The sequence below is a fragment of the Malurus melanocephalus genome, unplaced genomic scaffold (assembly GCF_030028575.1).
Source record: "Malurus melanocephalus ecotype Western Australia unplaced genomic scaffold, MMel_1.1 scaffold_234, whole genome shotgun sequence".
Lineage (NCBI taxonomy): Eukaryota > Metazoa > Chordata > Aves > Passeriformes > Maluridae > Malurus > Malurus melanocephalus.
Window position 1 is genome coordinate 1,097,225 of NW_026623466.1, and position 16,378 is coordinate 1,113,602.

A 16,378-nucleotide genomic window follows, 5' to 3' on the forward strand; every position below is an offset into this window, starting at 1 on the left:
CCTTAAAATAAAAATATAAATTCTACGATGTGGTAATTAATTCTGGGGCATAAACCAGTAGCAAAATATGCATGAATATTATGTACCACAGCCATTAAAACRTAAATCAGTCCAACTGCATGAATTTGCTTACATCCTTCAGAAAGAGCAGTCCAAAACAAAAGTCACAAATTTAAAAAAAGGTGTTTTTAAATCAGAATGCATGAAGGAAGATGTAACTGTTACTACCCTGGTCACTATAATATAATAAGGATCCTTATAAGAATATGCTGTATTTCAAAATTGAAAAAGTAGAAGGGGGACAGGATACTGATGCAGTATCAGCATAAATGGGATAATATGGTAATGGTTAATTTTTGTAGTATATTGGCTACCATTAGAGCAGCAAACATAGATTTCCAGATGTTTGTGAAGAGTCCAACAGTTATATTTTATATCTATGGCTGTAGTAACAATTTCTATTCAGCAGCCTAGAAAAACATTTTATGTCACAACAGGAAAGAAATATTACAACGGATTTTTGTCTCTCATCCCCTATATAGCAATTTCTGAATACTTCAGTCAATGCCCAATAAAAATGATGGTTTAAAAATTAAAACCACAGTCACTAAGGGCAAGACATAAATGTGCAGATGTTTTGTGATGTATAAGAACTTTTCAGTCACAATGCTGTTGTGGAGAGGATTGGAAATCCATCAGTCAGACACTGTCAAAAAGCATTCCCTATGCTACACTGTCTGAAAAGGCAGTTAACTTTTCATAATCTTTCCATATTCTCCAAAGACAAAAAAAAAAGAGCAAAACCACAAAACCTATTCATAATGGTTCTCACTATTTTATTAGCAAGGGATTAACTGCAATCTGTTAGTATAAGTGTGCAATTTAAATATAGAGTTCACTGGGCAGCCTGTACAAGTGGAAAGCTGCATTGTCCTGAAAATTATAAAATACCAATTTTCCTTCTCCAAGAAAGAAAATTTTTTGCAAACTTATCAGCTGTTTCTGTTTCTATCACCTCTGAGCCTTAATGAATTTATACAAAAGCTGCCTGAAAATCTTGTGTTTACCACACGTACATGGCTGGACAAAATAACCAGTTTTTTAAGGCACTCATTGTAACTGGTAGGTTTAATGCCTTTGCATGAARACAGACCTCTTGCCACCCAAAAGTTGGCAGACACTTCTCTGACCACGTGTGTAACACTAAGCCTTCCTGACAGAGCATGAGCTTTTACTGCTGCCTTTCTCTCTACTGTCCAGTAGTTATAAGGATGGAAATAAAGATCAAAAGTATAAATGGATGTCAGCTCCTTCCTCTCCTGTTTCTTTTACTTGCTTTTAATCAGTAAAGCAAGATCACAGGTGAGATTTTCTTCACTGCCTGGCCCCACTCTCCTTTGAAGGGTGCAGAAAGGTCTCCAACAGTGTCATGATTCCCCAAGCAACCAGAAACTCTCTGGARCAAGAAAGTCATGGGCAGCTGTGCCACTTCCTAGGAAAAGACAGCAGGGATGCTGCAAATAAAGGCAATGTGGTGAGAGTACTGGCTTGTGCAGGACAGGTGGTCCAGAGGGGAAAGGCTGGCATATGTTAGGGGAGGCAGGGAGAGGGCCAGAAAKTGTGCAGCCATGGGGAATTGTGGAGTTGAAATCACATCTCTGATGGCCTGGCCTCTTTTCAAAGTGCCAGAAATTGYCTGTCATATGTGGCTTGTGTAAGGTGTCAGGTATCAGTTTCCCATAATGAAAAGCACCATTAGCATGTAAAGACAATTCATTAGGTGCAACATAGCAGAACTGTAATTAATTATTAGATATGATTTCTCACAAAATGCATYTCCAAGATCACATTGCATTAGCCACAACATTGGACTGATGGAGCATAAACAAGGGTAATGATAAACACCAGTGAATGGAGTTGGGAAGAGATGGTTATCAGGGTACYGATGTGTTTCATGTGGGGTTTATTTAATAGTCTCATTAACAATCTGGAAAAGGAAGTGAATAACCATTTAATTAAGTTTGCGTTTGATACTAAATTAGAAGTTGCTGCAGACACCTCTGAGGGCAGAGAAATAAATCAAAAGGAGCTAGAAGCTTGCAAGGTAAAAGAAGAAAATGAGAGCTGGTATGAAGAAAAAAAGCAACCTAATATCTCTGGAAGCAAATAATCATGTAGCTATCAGTAGAGGAATTCTGAAGAAAGCAATGTTGAAAGAGGTAGAGTTGTTAATGGACTATACATTCTCTCACAGCTGGTTTATAATGTTTACAGAAGCAACGCATCAAGGAACAGGAAGGTAATAGCCCTTCATTGTAGGGCTGTCGTGAGAAGCCATCTATAATGCTGCACTCTGTTTTGGGCACCCTGTTATCAGAGAGATATAGACAAATTGGAATGAGTTCAGAAAAGAGCCATAAAAATGATCCCATATCCCTGGAGATAATGACTTATGAAGAAAGATCAGAAGAAGTAAATGTGTAAGGTCTTGTCTGAAAGATGACTGAAGTAGGGCAGGAAAACAATCTGCAAAAATGTGAGAGCAAAAAGGGAGGAGGATAATTTATCATAGTAACTATTAGTAATACGATGAAATAATAAGTAACAACTATAAATTTTAAAAGGGCAACTTCAGGTTGAATGTAGGGTGAAATTTCTGACASTGGAATTTGGGTTAGTTTGCAGAGAAGTTTCCCAGGGGTAAAAGTAAAAGCTGCATTCAAGTCATTTAAAATCAAATTGGACAACTCACTAGAAAATGCACCCTGCTATAGGGAACAATATTCCATTGCCTGGGGAATAAGCTGGATGACTTAATACACACTCAAGTCTTTATGACTGTGATATTTTTAATATGCATGGTCAACTATTTCAGGAAAATACACATTTCTTCTGCTGTCAGGCCTGATAATACAAACACTTGCATGCAAACATAACTYTAAAGAAGGCAAGTAGCTCTGTTGACAGCACTGCACTGCTGACATGCAAAAACAAAAGCCTGAGCCCTTCAGGTTTTTGCAGGCTGAGTCTTAGATCTTGAATTGTCAGTATCAAGATGGTATATATAGGTAACCACATCATTCATGGGTAGATGAAGAAGTGTGCAAAATGGAAGATGGGGGTTGGAAGCTCCAGTGAAAATGTATTATTATTGTTATTTTTATGGTTATTGCTATTACTACTTATTACTGGTAGTGTGTGGTTCAGCTCAGTTTCTTAATTGTTCACCYTTTTCATCTCCTGAATTCACCTCTAGGCTGAGTGTTCATTAGACAGCATAAAACTGCTTTCTATACTGCTTTTTAACACTTAGTATTTTTAATATATCCTAAAATGTCTGTGGAACGGGAAAAGACACAAGCTGAAATGAAAACTTGACTCTCCCTCAGATGAAAAAGATGGAAAAGACTATGGATTTAAATGGGTATGAGAGTAACCCCATATTTYCCCCCCAATTATAGCAGTGTAATGTTGAACTCACTTCACCACTCATCAGCAGCAGAGACAAACAGGCATTGAGATAGGTATGCTCCCTAAAACAGCATGGTTCTTATGTGTGGGGTTTTTATGTTTATGTTCCTGTTTTCTTCTCTTCCCTCCTCTGCCCCGCACCCTGATGGGCTGTGTGTGGGGCTGGCAGCCTGTTGGTGCCRCAGTCCAATGCCCGAGCCTCGGGACTCTCCAGCAAGGGGTCGAGCAGCAGCAGCTCCAGTGAGTCCGAGACCAGCTCAGAGTCTGAYTCGGAGAGCGAAAGCAGCTCCAGCGAGAGTGACACCAGCAAGCCCTCGCATTACTCCAGCCCAGAGGTAAGGGCTTCTGCTCTTTATGATTTAGGGTGGCACTCCTTTACTACACCCACTCACACCTTTTCCCAGCCAAACCAACACAAGGAGGCTGTGAGGACATGTATGGAAAAAACAATGGGAGAGAAGGGGCCAAGGATCCTCCTCCTGGCCTACTGTGAAATGTAACTTCAGGGATCCTGGGGCAGATTAAAGCATTTGAAACAAAAATAAAGAAAGAAATAACCCCATTACATTTTCCTCAAATTGGAGATGAGTGGAGCACCTTGCAAGGCTCACAGCTTGCTTGAAGTTTTATGCAACTCTGCCTCCATAGCAATGGCTTGCTTAGTGTGTAAGTCCTGATGTGGGCTCCCAGCACTGCAAGGGAACTAAAGGCTTCTCTACACAGGGAAGCTATTATAAAATCAGTTTGAGGGTGGATTTCTAAAAGAAACCAGTTGTTCACTCATGCATTTCCCTTGCCTCACTCTCTAAGTGAAATATTCTTTACTTCTGCTGCCTTTGTGTAATTTCTTTCAATTCACCTCCAAAATGGACTAAATGGAATTACTCGTGGTGCAAAACACTGAGCCCAGACTAGTCATATGGAAAGCTAGTACTGAAAATTTCCACAGGTAGACAAGCCTTAGCCAAACTACAATAAAATTGCCAGTGCTGTGGCACCTTCTGCTTTCACCTCTGAAGAAAGCTCAACAGACACAATAAAGCTGCTTTCTTTGCTCTGTTTTTCTACCAAGATTGACATTTTTACATGTTTTGGTCAATATACACATTTGGAATTAAACTATAAACTCCACAACCACATCACACACATTAATGTATGTAAAAATATTCAAAAATCTAGYGGCAAGATTGTAAATACACATGAAATACAGTCAGTATTTCCACCATCCAATCACTAGAATCCTCCCCCCAAAACTATGTCTCAGCTATTCTCTCACCTTGAAAAAAAGTTATACTGATAAAACAGCAAACCTTTCCTCATATTTCCCTTGGTTATTTAGAGCCATGTTTCCAATMAAGCAAAATGCAGCACTCACAGAAMTATCCTTTATATTTTTTTCAGGTTCTGTCACTCTTTTTTCCTCATTTAACACTTATTTTCTGTCTTTCCTTCAGAGTACTTTCAGACCCATTTCCAGTTAATTTTCCTCTCACTTTATCCCCTTCCTACATCTCTCTCTCTCTTCTTTCCAGTCTCTCTTGTTGCTTTCCGTGCAGTACCCCACCCCATGTCTTATTTCCCTTTCTGAGCTTTCTCATCTGACTCGTTAAAACCTTGTTCTCTGTCTACTTAATTCCCTGCTGGAATTAGTGCAGAAATCTCATGTTCAGTCTCTCCTCTCCCTGTGTTATCTCAAAAGGTGGAAGAAAAAGGGCAAAGAGAAGGAAAAAAGGGGAAGGAAATACGACATGAAAGGAGGAAAAGCACAGGAAGGGAGGAGTGGTTACTATCTAGGGAGATACCCATGCTGCTTGGACCCAAGAGCAGCAGYTCCTCGGGGAATGCAGGAAGTTAATTAATTGAGGCAGGTTGTGGATTTCATAAAGTCCATCAGAGAGCTAAGTCATGGAAACACGGAGGAAGTGCCTTCTCTTAAGCATTTTATACATATCCTCTTGAGATCTGTGGAACTACTTTTGTACAGAGCCTGAGTTGTCAGCGATCATTGTCATGAAACAGCTGCCCCACTCCAACAGATTGCTTGTCTCTTTGCATTATATTTGTGTGGTTTGCCTTCTAGGACATGCTGTATGAAACATGCATATGCAAAAATGTAAATGACACAAAAATGTGAGGGCTGCAGTGATTTTGATAAGCAGTTTTCATCCCTTGATGGGGATACAGGAGACAGYACACACAGATAGGGTCAGGGTGTCCCAGGAAAGTAGGATACCTGTGTTCCCCAAGGGTAAATGCTTTCCCAGGCCTATTGTATGACTGATGGCACCAGTTCAAACATGCTCAAGTGATGTCTCGGACTGRAAGTCCTTTTAGTTTTGCATAAATACTTTAACTTACATTTATGCACCCAGTGAAGCCATCTTTCCACAGTATATGCCAGTTTCTTGCCCAGTAAATGGAAAAAGACAGGTTCTTGGAAGCTCCCTGAAGGGAGGCCATGTCCACCGAGGTTTAAGKGGCAGACTCAATTCCAGATCTAGTCTTAAAATTAATTTAATGTATTGGATAAGACAAAAGAAGTAAATACATCTTTGATTTTGATTTAGCATTAACTGATACATTCAGGTGCAATGAACTTGAGTACTCCAGCACAATGCTGGGCAGGAGCTTCATATTTACAGGCTGGGATGAACTTAATCTGGAAATCTGCAAATCATTATGATGCCTTCATTCTTCTCCCTCCCCCCACCTCCCCCCACCCCAATCTGAAATATCACATGCATATACTCAAAAGATTTTTATTTCTAGGACAGTGTATCTTCGGCATATGAGGTTATATAACAAATCAAGTGCTGTTTCATTTCTTCTGTAATTTTTTCCTCATCTCATTTTGAGATTTTCAAGCTGTCCTCAGGTGCCTAAATGCAGTTGCCTAGAGTGTAAAAGCAGCTCATTGTAAAGCATACATATAAAGTAGATTAGATGAATTGCACCCTAAAAGTGTCTGTTTCTTTCCATTGACTATTTAGAGGCAGTAGTGACTAGCTCAGCTGTCTACACTTTATGTCTGCAGTAAACTAAGAATAATGGCTGAGCTAGAACAGGAGACAACATTCAGACTGGTTTCAGTGATGTGGACAAATTAAGGTGCCTCAGACATTAATGGGAGTAGTTAAAGTTTTGTGGACTGCCAAGCCTAAAATTATGAACGAGGAACTGAGACTTCTATCTCCTGTTTCTTTGCTGAAGTCATGAATTCTTTGAATAACCTTAATTAATGTCATAAATGAGGAATCTGGAAAACAGTGACATCTTATCCTTTTTCAGATAGTAGAAAAAAATTGTGTGTCAAGTCTATAGCAAGAGMTACATTTCAAAAGCTAAGAATTTAGTTTATTCTTTGTTCCACTGAATTATCCTGCAGACCTTTAATAAACCTGGCTTTAGTTACACAACCATGAATTCCTACTGTGATGGAGRACAAGAGTGGGGAACAAGCTGGAAGGAAGCAGAGAAGCCATCACAGAAGCTTTCACAAGGGACGAAGGATCAATGGCTGCTCAACAGTAACCAGTCCAGAAGAGAAAGATGCCCCTTTCTGAGCTCCATCAGCCCCATGCCAGAGGCAATGGCCTTTGCAGCCTCTGCTGTTGTGATTAGTTCACAACCATTAGTTTCTTCCTCCTTTTTAAGGAGTCATGTACACAAAAGAAAAGGAGACTTTACCACTAGACCAACTGTAGATGCTATCTTTACCTTTGGAAATAGGATTCACAGATTTTGGCTGTCCTGTGGACTATTGCTGACAATGACTGCAACCTACACTCTCCCTTCCCTCCAGAAAACTCTTTGTGGCAAGAACCACCTCTTACAATATATGTGTGATGTGCCTAACACATGGGAATGCCCAGTTCCAATTTGTTGAAGCATTAGCAGCAGTGTTAATAGTAGCAATAAAGTAATAGTAATAATAATCATCATCATCTTCTTCATCATCATTTCCATCTATACCTTAAACCTAATTAGGAAGCACCACAGGATTGCCCTGAGTGAAGTATTTGGTAGCAGGGCAGCACAAGCAGGCTACACAAGGATAAATTAGTACACGGATTTGCAATAGGCAGAGTAGCCTGCAGGGATGGTGGATGTCGTACCGCACAGCAGGCTAAGTCCATGCACATGTTACAGGCTCTTTTATCTCTCAGTGAAAGTGGTGTCATACTTCAAGTTTGCCACACGTTAGCCACGCCTTAGGTCCCTCCTTRTAATAACAAGCATAGAGTGACCCCCTTATACTGGCTTTGTTTAACAGCCCTTTACCCWAGAAAGTGTTTCTGGATAACATTTTGACTAAAGTTTCTTTTTGGATGCATGCCATTCGTGCCTGTGGTTGCACTTGCAGCCTCGGAAGAGATCTGAGATATATAGACATGCTGTGTGGGAGTCATCCCACCTAAAYTTGCTATCTACTTCTCCTGTAGATACCTACATCTGTTCATCACCTCAGCCTCCCCTTTACAGTCTGTGGAAAGGAAAAGACGTTTTTAGGGCCCAGCTCATCTGGCCTATTTCAGATGTCTATTTCAAGAGGGAATTTTTCACACCCTAGAAGAGTAGTCCACTGACTGGAGAAGGAACTTGTTGATTAGCTAAGATATAGGTGTCTGTGTTGTACAGATGAATCCACCCACAATATTTAAGGAAATGTATCACATCCTCCTGTTTCTTCATGAAGCCTGGCACATGTGTATGTCTCTGGTACATTGATCCCTGAAACTATCTTTGTTCTGTTAAGTTTCCTGGCTTGAGTTTTCATGCCAAACCTATATTTAATTGCAAGTCAGYTGATCACAGACTGTTATTCCTATTACTGGTGCCCATCTGGATAGCACTGGCTTTACCCCAATTGAAAACTGCCCAGTTCTCTAAAAGGCCTTAGGGGCAGCATATCTCTRTGATGCCAAAACCAATGGACAGAGAGCAATTTGGTATCAGAATACTCTGGATATATATTCAGGTATATTTCCATCCTTACATGCTGCTGGAAAACTTCCAATTCAAGCAAACCAGCTTTTCTTCCAGAGAATGGTGTGTGGACTGGAGATTAGGGATTTTCTTTTTCTCCCACTAATGATTACAATTAAGCATGTAAAATGGATGGGCAAAAACTTTCATGTGAATTTTCCCAATCCCTTTTTTTTTACCAGTCCTGTTATCCATTCTTAGCTGTCATGAATCTGTTCTCTTGCAAGGTACCTTCTTTTTTTTTTTTTTTTTTTTTTTTTTTTTTTTTTTTTTTTTTTTTTTTTTTTTTTTTTTTTTTTTTGAGAGAGATCTCAAAGTACAGTAATTTTCAGTTAGAACAATCAATTGAATTTTTTTTTTTTTGAGAGAGATCTCAAAGTACAGTAATTTTCAGTTAGAACAATCAATTGAATAAATTACTTCCAAAAATGAACTGGCATCACTCATGTACACTGACAATCTCAAATATTCCAAAACAGTATCAGGGCCCAAAATTAGTATGAAAAGTTTTAAAATTCTGATTTTTTAAAATTTGGTTTCTTTTAATTTACCTGATRGGCTGGGGAAATTTTACTTTTATCAAATGCATTTTAAAGGATTTTTTTTTAGCTGACAGATCTTTGGGTTTTTTCAGCAGCCAGAAGGATWTGAATTTTTATTTAAATAAACCTGAAAAGTGCCCCTGAAACTCCTGACAGAACCAATAAAGCTGGCAACACTGTTGATCCTTTTTATTAAATTTCATAGTCAGTGAACAGGTTGGTAGGACTATAGTTATTATGCCTAAATAGCAGACAAACCACTCTAGGAAAGTACTGCACTGCCAAGTTATGACACTGTAGGGCTTAATCACTTTTTTCTGTTAGTTTACTATGATCCTTTTAAATCCGTGAGCCACTGTTTCCAAGAATTACAAGACAGATAAAGAGGCAGAATGGGATGTAACAGATGAATTGGAAGTTTTTCTGAACTTTCAAGGGGCACTCACTCTGACCTATACTTATGGGCAGAAATGTATTTTTCCCCATGTGGTTCTGATGTATCTCCTTTTCTGAACAGTGGAAAGACTTCCATGTAAAGTGAACCTTTTATTATATATCTACCAAATTCAGTATGTGCACAATGAATGGCACCAAACAAATCCATCTGTATCTTCAACAGCAATAAAAAAAAATACTGTTCATTTTTAGATAAAGAGTTAAGGGTTGTAAAAATACAGCTTCATCCAAGAGAAATATTGACCATCCATTTTCAAGWTTTATAGCTCAGGAAAGAAATTCCTCACGTAAGATATTAGGGAGTATGCTTTAAAAAAACATAAATGTAAGGCAGCCCTGCAAACTTCCTATAGGTTTGGGCTAGTTCAGTAAYGAGTAAATTAGACACTTTCACTAGAATGAATATTTTTATCATATGAATTCCAATGTCTAATTTTTTTTTGCTAATTTAGGAGCTTTTGCTCCATATAGGGTGTATACAACCCTCAGTGGGTGATCCTGGAGTTGCCCTTGGCTGTACAGGAAACCTGTGTTACCCTCAGGCATCTACTTTAAATAAGAAGTAAGATACTCTTTTAAGTTAGAAACAAAATTCTCTCTTGAGCAAACTTTCTTTCAGAACACTGATGGTTTTCATGTTCGACTCATGACACAGTTTTTGATTATTCATATGCAATAGCCTACTGAATCAGATTTTGGTTCCATCTGAGGAAATTAGGAAATTTTTCATTTTGGCTTTTGTAGGGCTAGGTTATGGATAGCCGTCTACTCCATCGTCTATTTCTTTTGGGGGATTTTGCCTTTCCTCTTCATTTTGTTACATTCAAATTACTGATGGCAAGAAGCATTAGAAAATAGTCACACATTGTTCTGAAATAACATTGTCTGAGCTGCGGTTACTTTTGAAATCATGATTATCCCACTTCTTCCCTGTCCAAACACCATTATGTTTTAAATGAGCTCTTATAACTTGATAGTGTTGTGACAGAAATTAAAAGAGAAACTAACAGCCACACAATACTCACAAGATGAACCCTCGACAGCACCACCACACGACAAATGTTTGTGGATTATAATGTCAATACCAGATTACATGAAGCGCCCGGTTAGCCTTCCAACTCCCCACCAMATGCTACTTTGTATGCTTTTTAAATGCTTTTTCTATTTACTGAAATGGCACAGGACACAAAATACACATCTCTAACTTTCCTGATAGCTACCCTCCCCTAATCTCAGCTGCATCGCTGCCTTGTTTTCCTCCCTTCCTATCGCCATGTAATTTTTTTTTCTATTTGGAAACTTGGAAGTATTTCCCAGTAAAGCCAATGGCAGTACTGCTGTTGTGAATCACCCTTGGAAATGATGAAGCACAGAAGCCCTTCTCCTTCCCAACTCCAAACCCCATTCTGAAACCAAAAACATGCTTACAAGGCATGATCCCTATCCTGCCCCTTTAGGGCCAAGGGGTTGCCATAGGTTGGGGGCGGCTCTTGGGCCAGGGGAAAGTCTCTGTGGTGCCCGGAGCGAAACAGCGTTTCGGTGTCCCTGAGGGACCCCCGGCGTGGGGGCAGCGGGGTCTCGGCACTAAGCTCGTTGCCATCTGTTTCCCTTTCAGCCCGAGCCACCCTCGTCCAACAAATGGCAGCTGGACAAGTGGCTGAATAAAGTTACCCCGCACAAAGCACCCATCCTAACCCACCACGATGGCCCGGCGCTGGAAGCCCATCCCTACTACGGCCGTGTGAAGGCAGAGCGGCAGGAAGGAGAAAAGACCCCGGCCGAGGGCCCGGCCGAGCACCGCAGCGGGGAGAGCCGCACCRCCGCCGCCGCCGGCGAGGGACCGCGGCCCAGGACCGCCAACAAAGCGCCAGGCAGCAAGGGCAGCCGGCAAAAGTCACCCCTCGCTGCCGACGGCGGGCCGCCGAGGCGGGCAGCAGGGAAGAAGGCACCGCGGCGAGCCGAGAGGAACTCCGCCGGAGACGGGCCCCCCTGTCCCAGCGCAGAGGAGCCCCCCCGGAGCCACGGCTTCCCCGAAAGCGCTGCTGCCGAGGCGCCCAGGGCCCGGCCCGCCGGCGGCAGCTGCAGAGCGGGGCACCGCCGGGAGCCCCGCTCGGCTGCAGCTGGTGAGAAGCGTCGGGCCCGAGGGCCGAGCAAAACGGCGCCCAAATCCAAGGAGTTCATCGAGACCGAGTCTTCATCCTCATCATCCTCCTCTGACTCGGGCTCTGAGTCGGAGCGGGAGGAGCGCCCGCTGCCCAAAGCACCCGCGGCAGCCGGGCCTGAGCCGCGGGCCAAGGACACGGGGACCGGCACCGCCAGCAAACCCCACGGCGGCTGCAGTGCCTTTGGCTCTATTAATGCCAGGACTAGTAGTGAAATAGCAAAGGAGCTGGAGGACCAGTTTTACACCCTGGTTCCTTTCGGTAGGAATGAGCTCCTGTCTCCTCTGAAAGACAGTGATGAGGTAAAGTCCCTGTGGGTCAACATTGACTTGGCTCTTTTGTCCAGGATTCCAGAGCGTTTGCCCGAAGAACCGCTGGCCATGAGCGCCGGAGCAAACCAGGTGGCCAGCCTCCCGCAGGGTAGTAGTGCTGAACCCCCCGCAGAAAAGGGTTTACCGAAATCTAGAAGGAAACGCAAGGTGAGATACTGGGGAACCGATCACAGTGGGGAGGGGAGCCTCCAGCAAGCGGGAGGCAAACACCGCTTGCACCCACACGCAGTGCTCGATCGCAGCGTCTTCTCCAGCCTGGCGTTTCAGAGCTGGGATTTGTCCCTACTTTTCACGTAGGAACTGGTCAAACCCCAGGGGAAATGCCATCCCGGGAGGTGATGAAACTCCTGGCCGCGAGGGATCACAGCCTCTTGGAGACAGCATTGACTGCTGGCATGTGCGTTTGCGTGCCTTAGCGAAGGCACTGCCTTTATAGTAGCATAATTTTCTCTCCTGAGGCTTCTCTCAAAGCCTGAGCATTTGGAAATGATGCTCAGGTCAGGAAAAGGACAACCGTCTGCTGTCTTGTGATGGTACACACAGTATCACTGCGTGTATGGTAAAAGAAAAGGCTGCGTATTTTTTCCCTTCAAATTTTCAGTAAGAGGCAAGCCCTTCAGACCCAGGAGGGAGCCCTGGCTTTGTGAGGGATGCATTCGCAGAGACCTGGGTTCTGACTGGTTCTGCACCCTGGCTCCCTCACACCCTGGTGGTCCCTTTTTCCCGTGGGGCTACAGATGTTGTAATWGGACCATAATCCATTTGCTGTCCCCTCCTCAGCAGCGCTGTCACAGCAGTTGGGTGGGCACAGCCTTCTGCTCACATTCACCCTTCTGCCCTGCCTCTCCCACTCGCTTTCTGGTGCTGAGGAGAAAGTCCCCTCTACTCCATGGCCAAAGCTGTCTAGCAAGCAGACTTTCTGGTCTGTTTGTACTGATCTGACCCCAAAAGTCATTCTGAACTGGAATCACCATCTGCTCAATTTCTGTACAGTTTTGCCTTGCAGCCTATAATTTGTTGCCCTCTAAGCTACTGTATGTGTGCAGATGGATCTGTGTATTTTTGAGGACCAGTTTTCTAAAGCAGTCTTCTGTATTGCTTTATCTTTCTTAATTTTTTCATTCTTCTTGTTTTAGTATCTGAAAGATGGAAATGCTGGTTCAAGTGGGAAAGTGGTGGAAACCAAGTTTTATATTGTACCCTTTTCTTTCCACACTGCCTCTTTAAAAGAGATTTTATTTTTTAARGCATGGACCAATCATCTCTGATCCATATTACATATAAACTCAAAGAAAGTATCATCACTTGTAACAAAATGACAGAAAATACCAGCCCCTGGCTTGTTGAAATACTTTTGGATCTGTTGTAAATTCAAACCATAAAAAATTATTACTTTTCTCTTCATCAGTGTGAGAACGAGGAAGAGTGCAGAGACATCAAGAAGACTCACTTAGAAAGAGAGAGTTCTTCACGATTAGCTGCCTCTGCYCAAAGCATCACAACAGCAAATCACTGCAATATGAATGAAAATAGGTAAGCATTTTCCTYTTTAGTTACTGCTGAGTCATACAACTAGTTGCAGTTTAATGCCTGATGCTATTTTTTCCTGTAGTAGGATTTATTTTTTAATTACCACATTTTATGTTGAAAAATTATCCACTGCATTCTCTGTTCTTCTGGTTTAATGATCAAATTAGTAGCTCCTGACACATTCATGTACTTGCATTTTTGTCCTAGTGCACAAAAAAGTTGTGAGCTCAAGTGTGAGGCTTATGGAACAAGTAATTATAGATAGAGCAGTGTGATTGTCCAAGACATATTCCCAAAAACTGAGTTGCAGGCACCAATTCACATATRGAACTGCCTTATAGTTCTTTCTTTCAGTGTTACAAGTTTCAAGCTTTAAGTTTGACTGTACAAATAGAATTATGTATCAACTCTGTGGAAAAGATTGAAAAAAATATTCATAACATTGTTTGCAATACTCAGTTTCAGCATATTTTTTGAGATTACAAGCATTCCATTCTGTGTAATTAGTAAGTATTCTAGGACAAGGAACTTTAACTTTTGAAAAAGTGAGATTTTCAAGGAATATAGGGCATGAAACAAAAGATGAATATTTAGCATTTGCTGGCATGGTTTATGCACACAGASCTCTATCAATGTCAGACCAATCACACTTGAGTTTCTCTGGGGGCTTCCAGCAGTCAAACTTAGACATGCATCTTTTCAGAGTTCAGCTGCATGCTGCTTGGTACATACTGGTCATCAGTATTGGGTTTGTTTGTTGTTTTTTTTTTAATTATTATTTTTCTAGTGGTATCAGGGTACTTATTGTGGTGAAACTGCTATAAAATAAGAGAATATTTGTATTTATTGTAGTAGGCTTTTCTATTGTACACATCTTCGATGAGACTGAGCAATTCTTGTCATTAATACTGGAAAAAATCTCAGAAAAAAACTGATATATATAGTGTTTATTCAAAAATATGCATTCAATTTCTTTGTCCTGACATGTCACATACGTTTCACGAAGTGAAAACAATCCACAGAACAGTTCCTTTATTGTGAGTGGTTGCATGCAGACATGCTGTTCCTGTTACCGCAGTGTCGTATGTTTTATGTTGCATTAATTTTCAGAGAGTAGCATGGCTGTCATGGCTTGCTGTGTCACAGGGTTAATTCTGTGCTTCCTGGAAGCAAGACAATAATTTGTGTTTTTCTTGACATTATATTCAGTATTTCTGATAGCAACTGTGTATTAGAGAAACAATGTATGAAATGTACATTTGCCTTCTAATTCTTTCCTGGTTTGCTCCRCTTCCAAGATGTTTCCTTGGGTCGTGCTAGTGTAGGACATGATATCAAATGCTGACATTCCCACAGCTGGGGAAGAGCTACTGAGGCTGTRGCTAAACCAGCAGTGCAGATATCAGACCTCCTGGTCCTCTTGCAACCAGCAGCTGCTCATGTTGGCACATCCCCTCTCCAGTTATACCACCATAGATGCCCCTGAGGGTCTTCTGTAAATATACTGTTTGATACCGAAATTCTTTATTTTTTCCTTTTCCTCTTCTTTTTCCTTTCTCTTTTTCTTTTCCTTTTTCTTCTTTTGCTTCATTTGCTTATTTTGCTTTTCCATTCTCCTTTCCTTTTCTTTTTTTTCCACTCCTTTCCCTTTTTCTTTTTCTTTTCCATTTTTCATTTTATCTTTCTCTTCCTTTTTTTCCTTTTTTTTCTTTTTTTTCTTTTTTTCTCCTGCCAGGGTAGTATTATTCATCTCCCAGCAGAGCCATCCAGACAGTTTTGGCAGCACTGCTGAGGGCTGGTAGCAATGAAAAGAGCAAAACCACCTTCAGTCATGAGCATTTTCTATTGTGGAATTAGTATGAGATGCAGACTAAGTAAGGTCCTATTTGACAAAAAAGGCTGCAGGTTCACAGATACCCCAAATATCTTGCACCTATGTCACATACCACAGTCTGCCCATTCTCAGCAGATGACAGCTCTGAGACTGTCCTCTGCTGCAAGTTGTCCTKCATGGCTTCTCAGTATAAGATGCGCTGCAGCACTCTGACTGCTCACAGTGCATTTGGGTGGGCCCTAATCAATGTCCAAAGGGCACGTAGAAGGTGTGTAGCACAACTAGAAATTTCAGCTGCTCCTCACAAGCTSAGGGCCGAGCTTTTGAGAGTTGGATACTTCCAAAGAGCTGTGGCTTCCCTTGGACGCTTTAGGTCCACAATTTTGACAGTGATGTATAAACATGGGTAGCTAAGGCATGGGTTTATGTTTGAAAAGAGGAAGAGAAATGACAGCATCAGCCTGCACATTCAACATACTGCTTAAGTTCTTATTTTTGTTAGGGGGAGAAGAAGGGCACAGTTGTCTATCTTACACACTCTGACTCTTGCTTTCATAAACAACATTGGTCATTAAAGCAAAACAGTTGACACAGTGTTTTAAAGGTACTATGCCATGTGAAACAGTACAGGTCCTGAATTATGATTCGTGGCTTCTTTTACAGCTACTTTTTAAAGACTTGCCAGATAAATGGACAARTGTATGATAAGAGCACATTTAATTAGCTCTGTTCCCTGAAATTATGTGCAGAAATGAAGTATAGTTTTTATTGTATACTTTTTTGTGATTCCATTAAGTGTATATTGTCTGATACAGTAACTATAAAGAAGTGAGAATTGTCCATAAAAAGTAATAGGCTGAATAAAGGGGAATGTGACAGGGAAAGGTATAGTGCTAAAATTGTCTTTCTGACCTTAATTGCAGTTTTAGTCTTAATGCCAACTGTCTTCTTAAAAAAACTTGCATTTTTTGTGTGTTGCTTTAAGATTTTCAGGTAGATATTTCTTCAAATTAGTGCATCTGAAGTTTGTTTCTGGGCATATTGACATGCTCTGTCTGACCTCTA

At 41.3% G+C, this 16,378-nt stretch overlaps 1 protein-coding gene across 1 annotated transcript in view; it reads left to right on the plus strand.

Moving 5' to 3' along the window:
• AFF3 (ALF transcription elongation factor 3) overlaps positions 1 to 16,378 on the plus strand; it is a 307,610-nt gene that overhangs the window by 261,299 nt on the left and 29,933 nt on the right. Inside the window, exons 10-12 of the mRNA XM_057374860.1 lie at positions 3,641 to 3,806; positions 11,071 to 12,096; positions 13,358 to 13,482. Of these exons, the coding sequence (XP_057230843.1) occupies positions 3,641 to 3,806; positions 11,071 to 12,096; positions 13,358 to 13,482 (1,317 nt within the window). The remainder of the gene's footprint in view (positions 1 to 3,640; positions 3,807 to 11,070; positions 12,097 to 13,357; positions 13,483 to 16,378) is intronic.